This window comes from Molossus molossus, unplaced genomic scaffold (assembly GCF_014108415.1).
Source record: "Molossus molossus isolate mMolMol1 unplaced genomic scaffold, mMolMol1.p scaffold_m16_p_15, whole genome shotgun sequence".
In the NCBI taxonomy this organism is placed as follows: Eukaryota; Metazoa; Chordata; class Mammalia; order Chiroptera; family Molossidae; genus Molossus; species Molossus molossus.
Window position 1 is genome coordinate 66,321,033 of NW_023425350.1, and position 19,023 is coordinate 66,340,055.

The window sequence follows — 19,023 nt, forward strand, 5'->3', positions numbered from 1 at the left end:
GTACATGCCCTTAGCGGGAACCGAACCCGGGTCTCTCCGGACCGCAGGCCAATGCTCTAACCGCTGAGCCAAACTGGCCAGGACGAGACTGGTATGTTTTTAACAAACACAAACATCCATGTAATGAAAGACCATATACAGGCAGTTCCCAAGTTACAATGGTTTGACTTACGGTATTTTTACTTTATGATGGTGCAAAAATGTGCATTTATTAAAAACCATACTTTAAGTTTTAAATTGTGATCTTCTCTGGGTTGGTGATATGTGATATAACAAATGATGCTGGACAATGGCAGCAAGCTGCAGCTCCCAGAGAGCTCAGCCACGCAACAACCACTGTGCTCTGAGGTGTGTTTATTGTATTAGTTGATTATGTCCAACGGTAGGCTAATGTAAGTCCTCTGAGCACATTTAAGGTAGGCTAGGCTCAAGTTATGATGTTCAGTAGGGTAGGTATATTAAATATATTTTCAACTTAATGATATTTTCAACTTACGTTGGGGTTATTTGGAAATATAACCCCCATTGATGGTCAAGGAGCATCTGTATATAGGCCAAGTGCTTATTGAGTGGTACAGACAAGAAGGGGTAGGATTTGAGACAGGGTGACTCTTCTAAGGTGTGGGAAGTTTCAGTAGAGAGATTGAATGTGGATAGTAGGAAGATAGGTTGGGACGCCAGTGGGGGTGATTGGTAAGAACACAGGTGCAGAGGAGTGAGAGTACAAGGGGCATTCTGGGAACAGTAGAGGACCAGGATGGGAAGAAATGAGGTAAAAAGAATTAAAATTAAGTTGGAATAAGGTTTTATATAGTCATGGATACCAGGAAAAGTAGTAGACTGGGGGAAGGTATTGAATGACTTGGGTTGGGAGGGGCCTTTTGAACAGGGAGGGACATTATTAGAGACCAACTGTCAGCAGCATTTAAGTTGGTTGGAGCTGGGAGTGAAGTTTGGCAAGACTAGCTAAGATTGTCAACCTCGATCTGATGAAATTGGGACCTGTATTTGGCTAGTGGTGGTAGAGATGTAAAGGGAACTCATGCGTAGAATTCCTGAGGAAAGCCCTGGCCAGTTTGGCTCAGTGGTTAGAGTGTCAGCCTGAGGTCCAGAGAGACCCAGGTTCGGTTGCTGCTAAGGGCATGTACCTCAATTGCAGTTTGTCCCCGGCCCTGGTTGGTCGTGCGGGTGGCAGCCACTCGATGTGTCCCTTTCACATTGATGTCTCTCTCTCTCTCTCTCTCTCTCTCTCTCTCTCTCTCTCTCTCTCTCTTCCTTCCTCTTCCTCCGACTCTATCTGAACAAAAAATGGAAAAATGTCCTCGGATAAGGATACAAAAAAAGAATTCCTGAGGAAAGAAATTACCAGGACTTGGTGCATGGAATGGATGGAGTCTGGCAGAGTGGGAGAGAAGGGCTGGAAAAATCAAAGATTAATCTAAAGTTTTGAGCATGAGTGGTAGGTAGGCAATTATGGAACCAGGAAGAAAAAAGAAAGTTAAGGAGAGGGGAAGGCAGAAATTTGAGTTTGATTTTAAAATGTAAAATCCCCATTTAAGTGCTAAAATAAACCTTATATGATTCAGCCATTTATTTCAAAGATAATAAGAGATGCCTAGAAATAATTCTCTACATTTTGAATTTGAAGGGAATGTGTAGACTCTCTAACGTGGGACTACCAAGCAGACATTTAAAAACTATGCCTACATCTTTTTTGTCTTTCTTGTCTCCTAGTCTTTCCCTTTCTTTGAAGCTTTCCCTTTCTTCCTTGTGCCAGTCATTCTGGTCTAGCTCTCTGCTCCAGGAGCACTATTCGTTTGTACCATCTAATTTAGCTCTTAATTATAAACTCTCCTTCCCCCTGCCTGGTTTTGCTGTGCACTAGGCTGTGTTTTGGAGCAGTGGAGCAGAATACCTATTGAATCCACTGTTCTGTTTCATCAGAGCTTGACCGACAAATACTATACTTTCCTTTGCAGATTTACCAGTTATTAATATATTGAAAAAACTTTTTGTTTTTTAGTGTGTACTGCCTGTGTAAAGAAAATGAGCATGTTCTATTTGTTCCTTGTCCTTCCTCTTCTAGTAAATCTCTTTTGAGCAGCTGCTGTGTCTTAGGTGCTGAGATGGTTCATAAAAAACATAAAACTTTAATAGGCCACAGTTTAGTTTGCTACTCACAGTATGAAATAGCCTTGTATTATTTATTTATTTATTTATTTTTATTATTTTTTTAATCCTCACCCGAGGACATGTTTTGTATTTATCTTCAGCTAGAGCGGGAGGGAGGAGAAGGAAAGAGAGAGAGAGAAACATCAATGTGAGAGAGACACATCGACTGGTTGCCACCTGCACAGCCCCAACCGGGGCCGGGGACAAACTGCAACCAAGATACATGCCCTTAGCGGGAACCGAACTCGGGATTCTGGTCCTCGGGCCAACGCTCTAACCACTGCTCAGGGCATAATACCAACCTTAACCTTTTCAAGTTTTTGTATTTTACTATTATTTTTTGTTAATCCTTACCAGAGGATATTTTCCTCATTGATTATTAGAGAGAGTGGGAGGGAAAAAGTGGGGGAAGAGGGAGAGACACATTAATGTGAGAGAGACACATTGATTGGTTGCCTCCTGCACGACCCCAACCAGGGCTGGGGACTGAACCACAACCACGCATGTGCCCTTGACCGGAATCGAACCCAAGATTCTTTGGTCTGTGGGCCAACGCTCTAACTGCTGAGCCAAACTGGCCAGGGCTAAATTGCCTTTTATAGGTCAAAGTAGAATTTACTATTATTTGCCAATGTGCAGACATATCAGGCAGCACTACAATGCTGTAGCTTATCAACCAGCTGTTTAGTTTTAGCAACACTATCTTGAACAGTGTGTGTACAATTATTTGAGGTCCCCCACCCATGTCATAAAAACAGTTATCAAACGAAATTGAAAATGCAAATACTAAGGATGAGAAACATAGTTTTAAATTGTAATGATATATTTGTCTTTATTGCATTAGATGGCCTAAAATGATAAGTAAATCTTATTACATGGTTGGACATATATGATTGTCTTAAGCTGTGTGATCAGTAATGTAGGAAAATAATTGAACGGATATATAGGTCTATATACAAAATGCTAAACTGTGTTGAAGATTGTTTATAAGATCAGTATATAAGTAGGAATTTTATGATTTTTCACTTTGTGATAACCAGATACCCCTTTTAATGTGTAGGTTTATTCTACCTTTTTACATTCTGGCTTGGAATACACTTTTATAAAAACACATTATGTATTAAAGTTTAGATGAATTTAATTTCTTTAAACCTTAGGATAATTTTCTTTTCTAATCAAGGAAACTGGCTCAAAACACAAGTCTTTGAATTCTCATTCCAAGTCTTTACCTGTATGTTTAAAATTGTCTTTTTCTCTATTTTGTGAATATGTTTTATTTGAAAATTGGTGTGTGTGTGTATTGAAAATACATATAATGAAGTGAAAGAACCCAGTCTGAAAAGGCTCTATACTGTATGATTCCACTATTTAACATTCTGAGAAGGGCAGAACTATGGAGACAGTAAAAAGTCAGTAGCCCTGGTGGGTTTGGCTCAGCAGTTAGAGCATTGGCCCATGGACCAAAGGGTCTTGGATTCGATTCTCGGTGAAGGGCACGTACCTTGGTTGGGGGTTCGACCCCTGGCCCTAGTCAGGGTCATACAGGAGGCCAACATTTGATACATCCCTCTCACATCGATGTTTCTCTCTCTCTCCCACTCCTTCCCTTCCACTCTATCTAAAATTCAGTGGAAAAATATCCTAGAGTGAGGATTAACAAAAAACAAACAAAAAAAAGATTAGCAGTTTCCAGGGATAGGGTGGATGGGAGAGATGAATAGGCAGAGCACAGAGGATTTTTTTTTTCCTTTATTGATTTTAGAGAGACAGGAAGTTAGAGGGGGAGAGAGATATTGATGAGAGGGAACATTGATTAGCTACCTTCTGCATGCTCCCCCCTGGATCGGGCCCACAACCTGGGCATGTGTCCTGACCGGGAATTGAACCAGCAACCTCTTGGTGCATGGGTCAACTCTCAACCACTGAGCCACACCAGCCGGATAGCACAGAGGATGTCTAGGGCCATGAAAATGCTCTGTATGATATTGTAATGATGGATATATGTCTGTACCTTTGTCAGTGTGCAACACCAGGAGTTAACCCTAAGGAAAAATGTCCTCCGGTGAGGATAAAAAAAAAAAAAAAAAATTTATATATATAAAATAAATAAAATACTTGTGACTGTAAATGATGAGCACTTCCTCAGAACTATTCCTTTCATTGCTGTGTAGGAGTTGGAATACAGGGAGATTTATTGCATTGAAAAACACAGTTGACACAGGACTTCATCCTGTGTAAGAAGTGTTCACCTTCAGATCTAGTTTAGTTATGGTAAAGATGGCTGTCATAGTAATCCTCCACAGCTTTACTTCTAGGAACTGAATCTGATTAGATTTCTTTCACAGAAAGGTTCTCCTAGAAGCAGGTTTTGTTTTCAGACAGAGAAGTCAGAAGAACATTAGAACTCTCCCTTTAGGGCTGAAGTTTGGTTTCACTCAGTTTGGTTACTATAGTGATTTCAAACCTGTTTTTACCTTTGGCTGCTTTCCACTGAAAATACATTAGTGGACTCTCTCTCTGAACAGGGCTTTCCCAGGGTTCTCTTTCAGATTATTTCATATACTTTTCTTGTGCTTCCAAATATGTTGTAGGAATTATTTTTCCTCGGGGCATACCAAGAACTCTCAGTGCTAATTGATCTTATAGTACTAGTATTTATCATTTATAAACTTGAAAACCAAAAGGTCTAGGGACTTGTAGATGGTAAAGGAAGAAGAGATAATAGCATCATCAAAATCCAGATATATAAGTTGTTAAGATTTGAATATATCTGTGGATTTCAAGGTTGGGGCATGGAAGTTCAGTTGGTAAATTCTAAATAACCTCTCTCTTCCAGTTTGGCCTCTGCTTTTCTGTTCTTCAATTTGTTGTTTACTGTGTTGTCTATTGACTGTAGAAATAAACATGTCCGAATGGAAAGGAGTTATGGTTTGCTTTTTAAAGTATTTTTTAAAATTGAGCTATAGTTCACATATGATAAAATTCACCCTTTTGAAGTATATAATTAACTAGCTTTCAGTATATTCTGAGTTGTACAGCCATAACCAGAACATTTTCATTACTCCCAAAAGAAACTTCTTACTCATTAGCAGTCACTCTCCCCCAAACCCCCGTTGACTATGAATCTACTTCTGTCTGTAGATTTGCCTATTCTGGACATTTCATATATGAAATCACATTATATGTGGTCTTTTGTGTATGGCTTACTACACTTAATACAACGTTTTCAGGGTTCATCCATGTTGTAGCATGTATCATTGCTTCATTTTTTAAAAAAATGTTTTTATTGTTTTTTTTAGAGAGAGAGGAAGTTAAAGAGAGATAGAAACATTGATGAGAGAGAGAAATATGGATCAGCTGCTGCTTCCTGCACATCCCCTACTGGGAGTGGAGCCCGAAACTCAGGCGTGTGCCCTGACCAGGAACTGAACCAGGACCTCTAGGTCCATGGGATGATACTGAATCCACCTGAGCCATGTTGGCTGGGCTTTGCTTCATTTCGTTTTATGGTTTAATAATACTCCATTGTATGGATATGCCACATTTTGTTTGTTTATTAATCATTTGGCTTGTTCCCACTTTTGGCTCTTTTGAATAATGCTTCATGTACAAGTTTGTGTGTGGACATATGTTTTCAGTTATCTTGGGTATGTACCTAGGAGTGGAATTCCTGGGTCATATGGTAACTATGACCATGTGTTTCTGAGGAACTGTGAAAGTATTTCTACAGCAGCTGCATCATTTTACAATCTACAAGCAATGTATGAGGGTTCCTAAATTCTCCATATCCTTGCCAACACTTTTTGTTGTCCTCCATCTTTTTCAGTATAGCTATCCCAGTGGGTCTGAAGTAGTTTCTCATTGTAGTTTTGATTTGCATTTCCCTATTGACAATTGATATGGAGCATCTTTCTTTGTGCTTATTGGTTATTTGTGCAACTTCTTTGGAAAAAATGTCTATTCAGATTATTTGCACATTTTAAAAAATCCTCACTTGAGGATATTTTTCCATTGATTTTTTTTTTTTTAAGATAAAGTAGGAAGGAGGGAGGGGGAGAGAGAGAGAGAGAGAGAAAGAGAAAAAGAAAGAAACATCAATGTGAGAGAGACACATCAGTTGGTTGCGCACCCTGCCACACCCCCCGATGACCCCGAGGGGGGCCAGGGATTATTTGTCTTGTTTTTGAGTCATAAGAGTTATTTATATATTCTGGATGTTAGGCCCTTCTCTGATATATGATTTGCAAATATTTTCTCCCATTCTGTGGGTTGTCTTTTCACTTTCTTGGTAGTGTTTGAAACTCAGAAGTTTTTAGTTTTGATGAAGTCCAATTTAATTATTTTTTTCCAATTTAATTATTTTGTACTTTTGGTATCTGGTCGAGAATACACCCACTTTCTTCTAAGAATTTTTTTTTATCCTCACCTGAGGGCTTTTTTCCATTTTTTGTTCAGACAGTGGGAGAGAGAGAGAGAGAGAGAGAGAGAAAGAAACATCGATGTGAAAGGGACACATCAAGTGCCTGCCACCCGCAGGACCAACCAGGGCTGGAGACAAACTGCAACCGAGGCACGTGCCCTTAGCGGGAACCAAACCCGGGTTTCTCTGGACCGCAGGCTGATTCTCTAACCGCTGAGCCAAACCGACCAGGGCAAGAATTTTTTTTAAAATCCTACCCCAGGATATTTTTACATTTTTATCTTCAGATAGAGTAGGAAGGAGGAAAGAAGGGTGGGAGAAAGAGAGAGGGAGGGAGGGAGGGAAGGAGAGAGAGAGAGAGAGAGAGAGAGAGAGAGAGAGAGAGAGAGAGAGAAAGAAAGAAAGAAAGAAAGAAAGAAAGAAAGAAAGAAAGAAAGAAGGAAAGAAAGATCAGTACAAGAGAGAGACATCGATAGGTTGCCTCCCGCATGACCCTGACCAGGGCTGGGGACCGAACCACAGCTGAAGTACGTGCCTTTGACCAGAATCGTACCCAAGACTCTTGGTCTGCGGACCAACTGGCCAGGGCTCTTCTAAGAATTTGATCCCAGCTTTTGCATTTAAGTCTTTATTCCATTTTGAGTTAATTTTTATATATGTTATGATTCTTTGCCTGTGGATTTCTAGTTATCCCAGCACCATTTGTTGAATAGGGCTTTCTTTTCCCTTGCTTTATGTACCATCAATCCAAATACTTACATTAATAGCACCTGCAAATGTGCAAACTATGTGATAAGACTGGAGTATACAGTTTACAGTGGGAACCTTGTTTTTTCTTCAGGACTTATATCTAGTTGAGGCTGGTGATAGCATATATACATTAAGTTGTTAAATGGTATATGATTCAGTGCCAAAGGAGTGGTGGAGGGAACAGAATTCATTAGGAATTGCAAAGACTGAGTAAGTTTATGGGCAGAGGGGTTCATAAGGGAGATGAAGCCATTGAGGTCAGGTAAGGTTTGGATTAGAAAGACCAGAAATGGTCCGTCAGAGCTACTGAAGCAGTTAGATTGTTTTGGCTCAAAGTATCAATGGAACACCTTTTAGATTGTGAAATTTTCCTAAATTAGCCTTCTCTTAGCCTAAATTATGTTGTTAGAGGTTGGAAGCATCTAATCCATACTTTGTGTAGTTGTACTTAGAGATAAGGACATTTTCTGTTTTGGGTACTCCATATTGGATTGGGTACCTTATGGATACTGTTTTCTTTTTGCTTTTTACTTCTTTCAGCAGTTGTCATTGAGTTAGATTTTCGATATTCTGACTTCACAGACCCTGCAGCCTTCTAGGATTTCTTTTCTTGAAACTCTAGAGAAACTGTTCTTGTCATATTAACTGATAAACATCCACACTGTAAATCCAGTGGTCAGTTCTCAGTCCACCACTTACCTGACATAGCAGCGCATTTAACACAGTTGGTTACTCCCTCCTCCTTGACACATTTTCTTCACTTGGCTTCCCCAACACCATGTTTTCTTGATTCCTCTTAATATCGCAGTTAGTGTTTCAGTAGTCTTCGTTAGTCTTCTTTTTCAGTCCCACTTCATCTTGGTCTCATAAACTTGGGAGTTCCTTGGCCTCTCTCCTTTTACTATTTCTTTCTGCACTGACTTTCTAGGTAAGTTCATTTAGTCTCATGGTTTTAAGTATCATCTGTGTGCCAGTGACTCACAGATTCGTATATCCAGCCCTGACCTTAGTCTTGAATTCCTCCAGGTTTGTATATCCTGCTGACTCCTTCACATATGCACTGGGGTGACTACTCAACATCTCAAATTCAGTAAGCCTACAAGCAACTCTTTATCTCTTCCTTCCCCTCATACCTGCTCAACCTTTATTCTTTTTCATCTTAATGGAAAATCCAGAATGCAACCACTTCTCACCACCTCTACATCTGACACCCTGGGCCGAGCCACAGCCTCCTAACTTATCTCCCTGCCACTGTTCCTGTACTCCTATTGTCAGCCAGAATGACCAAATTAAAATGTTATGTCAGTTTATGTACCTGCTGCACTCAAAAGCTGGCAGTCAGTATTCCTTTCACTCAAAGTAAAAGCTAAAGTCTTTACAATGCTACAAAGGCCCAGGATCAGGACCCCGATTATCTCTTGGACTTCCTCTTCTGTTTTCCTTTGTAGGAAATCTACTTTAGCCACACTGGCCTCCTCGCTATTCCTGGCATAGTCTAGGTATATTTCTGCAAGGCCTTTCTTGCCTCAGCCTGGAGAGCTTTCTTCTGTAGGGGAGGAAAATAATTTTACCTCTACCCTTCTGCGTACTTGGCTGCAACCCCTGAAACAAAAGATTAATGAGAGGAAAACACATTTATTGACATGTATATCTCAAGTATATAGGGAGATACTTAGGGAAAAATAAGGAACTCAAGGAGATGGCCTAAAATTGAGGCTTAAATACCACCTTCATCTAAAGACAAAAGAGGAAAAGGTATGGGAGTCTTGTTATGGAGAGGTTACCAGGAAAAGCATAGTAGACAAGAATATGGTTTGTTCTGTAGATCTAATCCTGCCTTCCCCATTGATAAAAGTTTGGTTTTTTTTTAAGATTTTGTGTTGATTTTTAGAAAGAGAAGAAGGGGAAGAGGGAGAGAGAAACATCACTGTGAGAGCAAAACAGCGATCAGCTGCCTCTTGCACTCCCCGTACCAGGGATCAAGCCCAAACCCTGGGCGTGTGCCTTGACTGGTCCCTTTTCAGTGCATGGGATGATGCCCAAGCAACTGAGCCACACTGGCCAGGGCGATAAAAGTTTTTTTTTTTTTTTTAATAATTTTTTATTTTTCAATTACAGTTGACATACAATATTGTGTTATTTTCAGGAGTATAACATGATTTATTTAACTTATGAAGTGATCACCCTGATAAATCTAGTGCCCATATGACACCATACATAGTTATTACAAGATTATTGACTATATTCCCTATGCTATATTTTACATTTCCATGACTATTTTTAACTACTGATTTGTACTTTCAAATTCCTTTCCCCTTTTCACCCATCCCTGCAACCCACCTCCCCTCTGGCAACCATCAGAATGTTCTCTGTATATTTGAGTTCACTTCTGTTTTGTTTGTTTACTTGGCTTTTTAGATTCCACAGTGAATGAAATCACAACAGCATTTGTCTTTCTCTGTCTGACTTACTTTATTCAGCACAGTACCCTCTAAATCCATCCATGTTGTTGCAGAGGACAAGATTTCTGTTTTTTTTTTTTTTTAATGTCTGAGTCATTCCATTGTATATATAAGCCCCTTCTTTTTTTATCCATTGATCTATTGATGGACACTTAGATTGCTTCCATATCTTGGCTATTGTACATAATGCTGCAGTGGACATATGGGCTTATAGGTCTTTTTGAATTAGTGCTTTTGGTTTCTTGGGATAACGACTCAGAAATGAAATTACTAGGTCCTTCCTTGTCTCCTCATATAGACTTTGTTTTAAAGTTTTTTTTGGTCTGGTACCCCAGCTTTTTCCCTCTCATTTTGTTTTCATGAAATATCTTTTTCCATATCTTTACTTACAGTCTGTGTGTCTTTCGATGTGAGGTGAGTCTCTTGTAGACAGTTTTATTACCCACGCAGCCACTCTATGTCTTTTGATTGGAACATTTATTCAGTTTACTTTTTTTTTTTGGTTAATCCTCACTCGAGGATATTTTTCCATTGATTTTTTTTAGATAGAGTGGAAAGGAGGGAGGGAGAGAGAGAAACATCGATAGGAGAGAGACACATCAATTAGTTGCCTCCTGCACAACCCTAGGTATGTGCCTTTGATTGGAAATTGAACCTATGACCCTTTGGTCCACGGGCCAATCCTCTAACTGCTGAGCCAAACTGGCTAGGGCTCCATTTAATTTTAAAGTAATTGTTGATAGATATGTAGTTATTGCCATATTATAATTAATAATTTTGATCTTTTTTTTCTTTTTAAAGAGAAGTCCCTTTAACATTTCTTATAATACTGGTTTGGTGGTGATGAACTCCTTTAGCTTTTTCTTGTCTGGGAAGCTCTTTATCTGTCCTTTGATTCTAAATGATAGCTTTGCTGGGTTGTAGGTTCTTGCTTTTCATTATTTTTAATATTTTGTGCCAATCCATTCTGGCCTGTAGAGTTTCTGTTGAGCAATCAGCTGACAGTCTTATGGAAAAGCAGTTAATTTCATACAAGAGAGCCCCCATACGACTGCTAGATGATTACTCAATAGAAAGACACTTTTTTTTCTTGCTGCTTTTAAATTCTCTCTTTGTCTTTAACCTTTGGTATTTTAATTTTTTTGTCTTGGTGAGGGCCTCTTTGGCTTAGTCTTGTTTGGAATTTGCTGTGCTTCCTGGGCTTGTATGTCTATTTCCTTCACCTGGTTAGGGACGTTTTTCATCATCATTTCTTCAAATAGATTTTCAGTTCCTTGCTTTCTCTCTTCACCTTCTGGTTACCCCAATGATGTGAATGTTGGTACACTTGATCTCACAAAGGCCCCTACCCCTTAAACTATCTTCATTGTTCTGGATTTTTTTTTTTTTTTTTTTTTTTGCTGTATGAATGAGTGTTTTCTGCTACTTTAGCTTTCTTTCTTTTTTTTATCCTCCCCTGAGGACAGTTTTGCATTTATCTTCAGATAGAGCAGGAGGGAGTAAGAGGGAGGAAGAGAGAGAGAGAAACATCAATGTGAGAGAGACCCACATGACCCCAACCAGGGCCAGGGACAAACTGCAACTGAGGTATGTTCCCTTAGCAGGAACCAAACCCAGGTCTCTCTGGTCTGCGGGCTGATGCTAAGCCAAACCAGCCAGGGCACTGTTACCTTAGCATTCAAATCTCAGATTCCATCCTCTGCTTCCTCTAATCTGCTGTTAATTCCATCTAATGTATTTTTTTTTTAATCCTCACCTGAGGATATTTTTCTGTTTATCTTCAGATAGAGTGGGAATGAGGGAGAGAATTGGAGGCAGAAACATCAATGTGAGAGGAGCACATCAACTGGTTGCCTCCTGCACAACCCCAACCCAGGCCAGGGATGAACTGCAACCGAGGTATGTGCCCTTGACTGGATTCAAACCCATGACTCATTGGTCCCTGGGCTGACACTCTAACCACTGAGCCAAACCAGCCAGGGCTCTAATGTATTCTTTTTTTAAAATCGAGTTTTTTTAGAGAGGGGAGGGGAGAGAGAAACATCAATTTGTTGTTTCACTTATTTATGTATTCATTTGTTGATTCCTGTATGTACCCTCACCAGGGATCCAACCCACAACCTTGGCATATGGGGAAAATGCTCTAACCATTTGAGCTATCAGGTGCCCCAGGGCTCTAATGTATTCATTTCTGACTAGTTCTTTTTCATGTTTTCTGTCTCCATTTTTATGTTTCTTATCTCTTTGTTCAAGTTCTCAGTGACATCATTGAGCATCCTTGTAACCAGTGTTTTTAACTCTGGTAGTTTGCTTGTCTTCATTTAGGACATGTTTCGTTGTCTCCTCATTTGGGCTGCCTACCTGGGTTTGTTTCTGTTTATTAGGTAGAGATGCTATGTCAGTCAGTCTTGATAGAGTGGCCCCTGTTGGGTCTAGTAGCACAGTCTCCTTAATCACCTGAGCTGGGTGTGCCAGGAGTGTCCCATGTGTGGGTTGTGTGTGCCCTCCTGTTGAGCCTTGCTTGTTGTTGGCACCTCAAAGAGGGAATTGACCCTTGGGCTGATTGGTTGTGAGGACAGACTGTGACTATAGTAGAAGAACTGTTGTGCAGGGGCTGACTATGTGGAGCAGAGTTTGCTTTATTGGGGCTCTCTGGTTGGTGACTGCTGAGCCTGCACTTTGAATGTATTATTTGGGTGTGACTGGGTGGTGCTCTGGTGTGGTCTGAAACTGGCCACCGGGGTTTTGGTATTGGGCCTCTTGTGAGGTGTAGGCCAAGGTCAACCACTGCCTGTGTCCTGCCTGGGGCCACTTGATATGAGCTACAAAGTGGTCTGCAGATGTTGGCCACCTGTGCTGGGCTTGGAGGTGCCTGGGAGAGGCTAAGCTGTGAACTGAGGCTGGCTACTACTAGTGCCAGGCTTGGAGCAAGAGGTACATGGGGTTTGTGAACTGTTGAGAGATTTTAGGGATGTCTGCAGCATGAGCCAAAATAAGCTGTTTGTATAGAAAAGCTACTGGAAGTGGCTTAGGTGGGTACACAAGTTGTTTGGAACAGGGTCTCTGGGAATTAGCAGGGCAGCGTTTGCCAGGCTGATAGAGACTCAGATGTCAGATGTGGTGCCTGCCTGCCAGCTCTATCGGGGAAAGGCTCAGAAAAGAAACAGTGGCCTCTGCCAGCACTTCTGTCTGGGAGAAGGTTGCCTCTCCAGCCCTCATCCTGAAACCAGACAGTTCAGTTCCTCCCTGTATGTTCTTGGCGCCTTTTGAGCTGCTGCCCCTGCACTGGAGCTCAGAGTGAGTGAGTCTGATTAAGTGTGTCATGGCCCTTTAGGAGGAGCTGCCTGGGACTCCAGAGGCCCCTGTCTCACTCAGCCACAATTTCCACTGGATTTTACAGCCAGAAGTTGTGAGGACTTCTCTTCTCAGTACTAGTCTGGGTAGCCAAGTATGGGGCTGGGACTCCTTGCCCCTCAGGGGTGACCTCTTCAGCTGAGATATCTCTTCCAATTTTTAACTGCCACTTGTGGGTGTTGGACCAGCCAGTTTGGTGTCTCCGTCCCTCCTACCAGTCTTGAAATGACTTCTTTATATCCTCAGTTGTAGGATTTCTGTTTAGGTAGATTTGGGGCAGTACTCATTGATGGTTGTTCTGTAATTTAGTTGTAATATTGGTGTGGTTGTGGGAGGAGGCGAGTACAATGTTTACCTTTGTGCCACGTTGACTGGAAGTTGATAAAAGTTTCTTGTGATTTCAAGCCATCATTGTCCTCCTGGTACATCCTTACAAATGGAGATTTTTTTTCCCTCACCCGAGGACACTTTTCCACTTTTTGTTCAGATAGAGTGGGAAGGAGAGAGAGAGAGAGAAACATCAATGTGAAAGGGACACATTGAGTGGCTGCCTCCCACAGGGCCCAACCAGGGCCAGGGACAAACTGCAACCAAGGTACATGCCCTTAGCAGGAACAGAACCCGGATCTCTCTGAACCGCAGGCTGATGCTCTGACCACTGAGCCAAACCGGCCAGGGCGGAGATTTCTTTTATAAATGTAAATTTCCCTTTCAAAAGGGTAACATCCACTCTGTTTTCATAGTTTTTCCTCTGTCTGCTATTTCTCAAAGTAATCCTTATGCCAATGAAGCATGTTTTGGAATGGCGTGTTCTGCCACCCCTCACTTCTTTCAAGTCTTTGCTCAAATGTCATTTTCTCAGTGAGGCCTGCCATGACCACCCATTTTAAGATTACAATTGCTTAACCCACATATACTCCCATCTCTTTTACTCTGCTTTCCCCTGCACCCCCAGTAGCATGTATCATACTATAAAATTGCTCATACTATAAAATTGACTCATGCTATAAAATTGCTCATACTATAAAATTGACTTATTTTGTGTATTATATATGTTGCTCACCAGAAGGTAAGTTTAGGGCAGGGAGTTTTGGTGATTTTTATTTCATTTTATTTTTATTTATTCATTTATTTTTTGGTATGTGCCACTAGTGAGAACCGAACCCTGGACTCTCTGATCCGCAGGCCAGTGCTCCAGCTGCTGAGCCAAACCGACCAGGACTGGTGATTTTTTTTTTATTGCTATACCTATCACATTATGAGTGCTCAATAAGTATTTGTTGAATGAATGAACATATTAGGGCTACTGTACTTTTGAGCTTATTTTTGTTCAGATTCTTGGGCCCCATCCTACCATACCTCTTAAATTAGAGAGTTCCAACTACTTTGTTTAAACTAGGTCCCCAGGTGGTTATGATGCAAATGAATTAAAATTTAAGAACCACTGCTTTGTAATATTGAGTAGGATTTCAGAAACCAGGCCTTTTGCTTACCAGTGGAGATATGTAGATTGTTGAGGTAATTGACAAATATAGCTGAATGTGTCCTCCCTTCCTTCCTTTCTTCTCCCTTCTTCTGAGGAGGTAGCACAGGGAAAGAGGACATAAGCTATAGTAAATTTTATTTAATTTATTGTGTGAGCCAAATGTCTCATGATGGCATCTTTAGTGTCCCTTGATCACTAGGAGGACAAACAGGACTCAGCATGTAGTCAGTCACACTCATGGGCAAGATTTATTACAGCAAAAAGGTATAAAGCGCCCTGGCCAGTTTTGCTCAGTGGTTAGAACGTTGGCCTGTGGTCCAGAGAAACCTGGGTTTGGTTCCCGCTAAGGGCACATACCTTAGTTGCAGTTTGTCCCTGGCCCTGGTTGGGTCATGTGGGTGGCATCCACTTGATGTGTCCCTTTCACATCGATGTTTCTCTCTCTCTCCCCCTCCCTCCCTCCCTTCCTCCTACTCTATCTGAACAAAATATTGAAAAATGTCCTTGGGTGAGGATTTAAAAAAAAGGGTATAAAGTTAAATCTGCTCAGGGAAAAGGTGCATGAGGCAAGGTCCAGAGGAACCCAGGAGAACTCTTCTAAGAGTCCTCTTCCAATGGAGTCACACAGGACACATTTAATTCCGCCATCATCAAACTGTAATGTGTGTTAAGTGTTTTCTACCAGGGAAGCTCATTAGAGACATTATACTCAAGGTGTTTTATTGGGGACTGGTCACATGAATTTCCTCTGCCTAGCACATACCAAATTCCAGACTCCCAGAAGGAAAGCAGGCGTTTAGCATAAACCACATTGTACCAACAGTTTAGGCACAGTGATTCATTCTTTTCAGTTAGGGTAGTGGGAACACTTTTGAAGTCCAAGTTCCCAGATGCCAGCCAAGGGTCAACCTTGATATCTGGCCTTTCTAAGGATAGCAATCTCAGGCCTGTTATGTTAACTCATTTCTGCAGATCATGATATCCAAAGAAGTTTGTTACTTTTTTCTTCTACTTCTTTATATAGAATATAAAGCATTTATACCTGGCTGGTTTGGCTCAGCGGTTAAAGCGTCAGCCCATGGACTAAAGAGACCCGGGTTTGATTCCAGCCAAGGGCATGTACCTTGGTTGTGGTTCATCTCCGGCCCCAGTTGGGGTAGTGCGGGTGGCAGCCAGTCACTGTGTCTCTCACATTGATATTTCTCTCTCTCTTTCTTTCTCTCTCTCTCTCTCTCTCTCTCTCTGTCTCTGTCTCTCACCCTCACCTTCCCACTCTGTCTAAAGATAAAGGTAAGAATATCCTGGGGTGAGGATTTTAAAAAAAAATTTCAGTTCCTTGCCCTGGCTGGTTTGGCTCAGTGGTTAGAGCATAGGCCTGAGGACCAATGAGTCACGCATTTGATTCTGGTCAAGGGCACGTACCTGGGTTGCTATTTGTCCCTGGCCCTGGTTGGGTCATGCAGGAGGCAGCCAGTTGATCTGTCCCTCTCACATCAATATTTCTCTCTCTCTCTCTCTCTCTCTCTCTCTCCCTCTCTCCCCTCCCTCCCTTTCTCCCTTCCCCCCTCTTCCCCTCCCCCTTTCCTCTCCCCTTCCTTCCCACTCTATCTGAAGATAAATAGGAAAATATCCTCGGGTGAGGATAAAAAAAATTTTTTTTTGAGCATTTAGACTAATCTCTCTTTAGGAAATTTAGTAACAATCAAAATGTTTTGAGAATGAGTTGAACAGTTTAAGCAGATTGAATAAATGAATTATTGAGACATTTTCTGAAAAATGCCTTGAAGTATTATTCACAGTCTATGCTGATTTAATCGTTACAAAAGTGGTTTATTTCATGGTAAAATTTTCTTATTCCATAAAATAAAAAATATTAAGATAACTGTCTTAGTTTTCACTTGAAAAATATTATCATGGATGTGGTCCTCTGCTTCAAAGCAAACACTGACTTTTCTTCCCTTTTCTACCATCTTTCAATGTTCCAAAGGGCGTATTTGAAATGTGCCATCTCTGGGTTTGTTTTAGTAACCAATCTTTTTTCCTTTCTTTTTTTTTTTTTCTATAGGCCAAGACACTGAATTGTCAGGGACACTTTCACTTGTCTTGACACAGTGCTGTAAAAGAATAAAGGATACTGTTCAAAAATTGGCCTCAGACCACAAAGACATCCACAGCAGTGTTTCTCGGGTTGGAAAAGCCATTGATAAGGTATGGTGTTAAAGGGAGTGTGTGGTATTGTTAAGCATCATCCTTCATCTCCTGTCACTGCTTTGATAATATCTGCTTTCTCAAATTATTCTATGCTATTTCTTTCATTCCTGCTTTTAATAACTTTTGCAGATCTGTTTTTTTTAGTATGCTATTCTTAAAATACCCTGATGCTATTATTTAAAAATAAATAATAAAAACAAAACAACACAAAAAACCCCATTCTTTTTACAGCATTGTTATTTATCCAGTTGCTTATATGAGTACAATTCTTACTGTCATGATGAATAAACTTCCAAAGAAATTTTAACCTACTGTGAAGGAGTTTATTTACAGAAATAATTTTTCCTACTTCCTGAATTTCCTGGCTATGACTCTGTCTGTTATAGAATGATTAAGAAACCACCCTTGTGCCTGGCTGGGGTGGCTCAGTGGATTGAGAGTCATCCCGTGCACCAAGAGGTAACCGGTTCAATTCCCGGTTAGGGCATATGCCTGGATTTCAGGCTGTCTCCCCATTGGGGGTGTTCAGGAGACAGCCAGCTGATCAGTGTTTCTCTTTCACATTGATGTTTCTCTCTCTCTCTGCTTCTCCCTTTCTCTCTCTCTAAAAAATAAATAAAAACATATTTAAAAGAAAATACCCTTGCATTTGTCTCCCCTGTATCATCCTAACTCTTGTTTTCCTGTGTACATGTTAATTGCTTTTCTCCAGTGTTGCTTTATGTGTGAGTGAGTTGGTTGCTAGCCAGCAAGGCCAGTCACTTGTGTTGGGTGATTTTTCTTACAACATCTCTTTTGACTTAGTGGCTTACTTAAAATCAATGATCATTTCTAGCCCTGGGCCAGTGCTAAAGTTCATGGTCCTGGTGGGGCCTAAGAGCAGTGGCCCAAGGTGTGATACTTCTGACCACTTCAGCCACTGGGGACTTTGTGACTGGTTATGGACATTTTTGTTCACACATTGCAAAATTCTGGGAGAGTAGGAAGAACTTTTAGGAAGAGCTGTTTGCAGCAAAGACATCTCCTAACCAGTCCTATGAGTTGCTTAGTCTATACACAAGAGCAACAACTGTAATGTAGATAGGAACTCATGGAATCCAGAGAGTAGCTTGTCTAACTTATGGATAGACCTGTTAGGAATTATCCTATAGAACAGTAGTGTTGAAAGGCTAACCTTGAGGCAGCCTAGGTCAGAACTGTATGCTTCTAAGGAGATGTCATTGACTGGTAGGTGCAGTATGTCAGGACCATGAGTGGCAGGGGCTTTGGGAACTGTCTGGGTAGTTGTGGTTTAAAGAGTTGTTAGTGACCTTTCAGAGAGCTCTGATCACTTCTATGGTGTTGAGGGCTTCAATTCAGCAAAAGAAGCCAGAGACGTGGTGGTGGTGGCAGCAGCCCATTTCTGGATCAGTGATGGCTATTGCCAGCAAAGGCTGGGAAAGCAGTGACTATTCTCTGAAACAGCTTTGAGGTTGTAATGCCTATTTGGTAACTCTGAGGGAGTGAACACAGCACAGGAAGAGGCTTTGGCATGAGACCTTTTGGGGCCATGGCATTGGAAGTCTTCAGTTGTTACCTGAAGTGAGTATTGCTGTGTACGAGCTTAAGGACTCCGTGGAATGGTGGTGAGGCAATTTAGAGATTGCCTTTTGGGTGAGAAAACCCCTCAGTTTCTCTAGGTGAAGTAACTACTGATGGTGTTTAGGAAGCTCCATATTTCAGTGGCTGACAGTGACCAGAGCATTGTAGTGATTTTGATGGTTCACACCCTGAAGGTTCCTGGAGGGATTTGCTTGACCACCAGGCTGCCTGCAATTATGAGAGAGGGTGGGACAGCAGGACCAGAAGAGCTGAAGCTTCCAAAGCAGCCAATCAGAAGAAGTATCTGAGAAGAGATCCAGTATCTGAGAAGAGATCCCAGATTCTGGGAATAGGTGGGGACAGACAGTTTCAGCAACCACCTCAAGTGTGTGGACTATTGGCCACTAGGATCAGTAGCATTTGGGCAAATAATTCACCAGCTTTGCATTCTGTCACTGGTTTCCCCATTTCCTAGTTTGTGTGTTTTGTCCGGTCATGATTATAATCAGGATCGTCTTTTACTCTTGTCCCCCTAGCTACTGGTAACTTGATCTAGCAAATCTTTACAAATATTCATAATAGTTGTC

At 41.2% G+C, this 19,023-nt stretch overlaps 1 protein-coding gene across 2 annotated transcripts in view; it reads left to right on the forward strand.

The window, feature by feature from the left end:
- RMND5A (required for meiotic nuclear division 5 homolog A) overlaps nt 1-19,023 on the forward strand; it is a 67,986-nt gene that overhangs the window by 8,909 nt on the left and 40,054 nt on the right. For both annotated transcript variants that reach the window (XM_036262266.1, XM_036262267.1), the window contains exon 2: nt 16,710-16,852. In XM_036262266.1, coding sequence (XP_036118159.1) covers nt 16,710-16,852 — 143 coding nt within the window. The remainder of the gene's footprint in view (nt 1-16,709; nt 16,853-19,023) is intronic.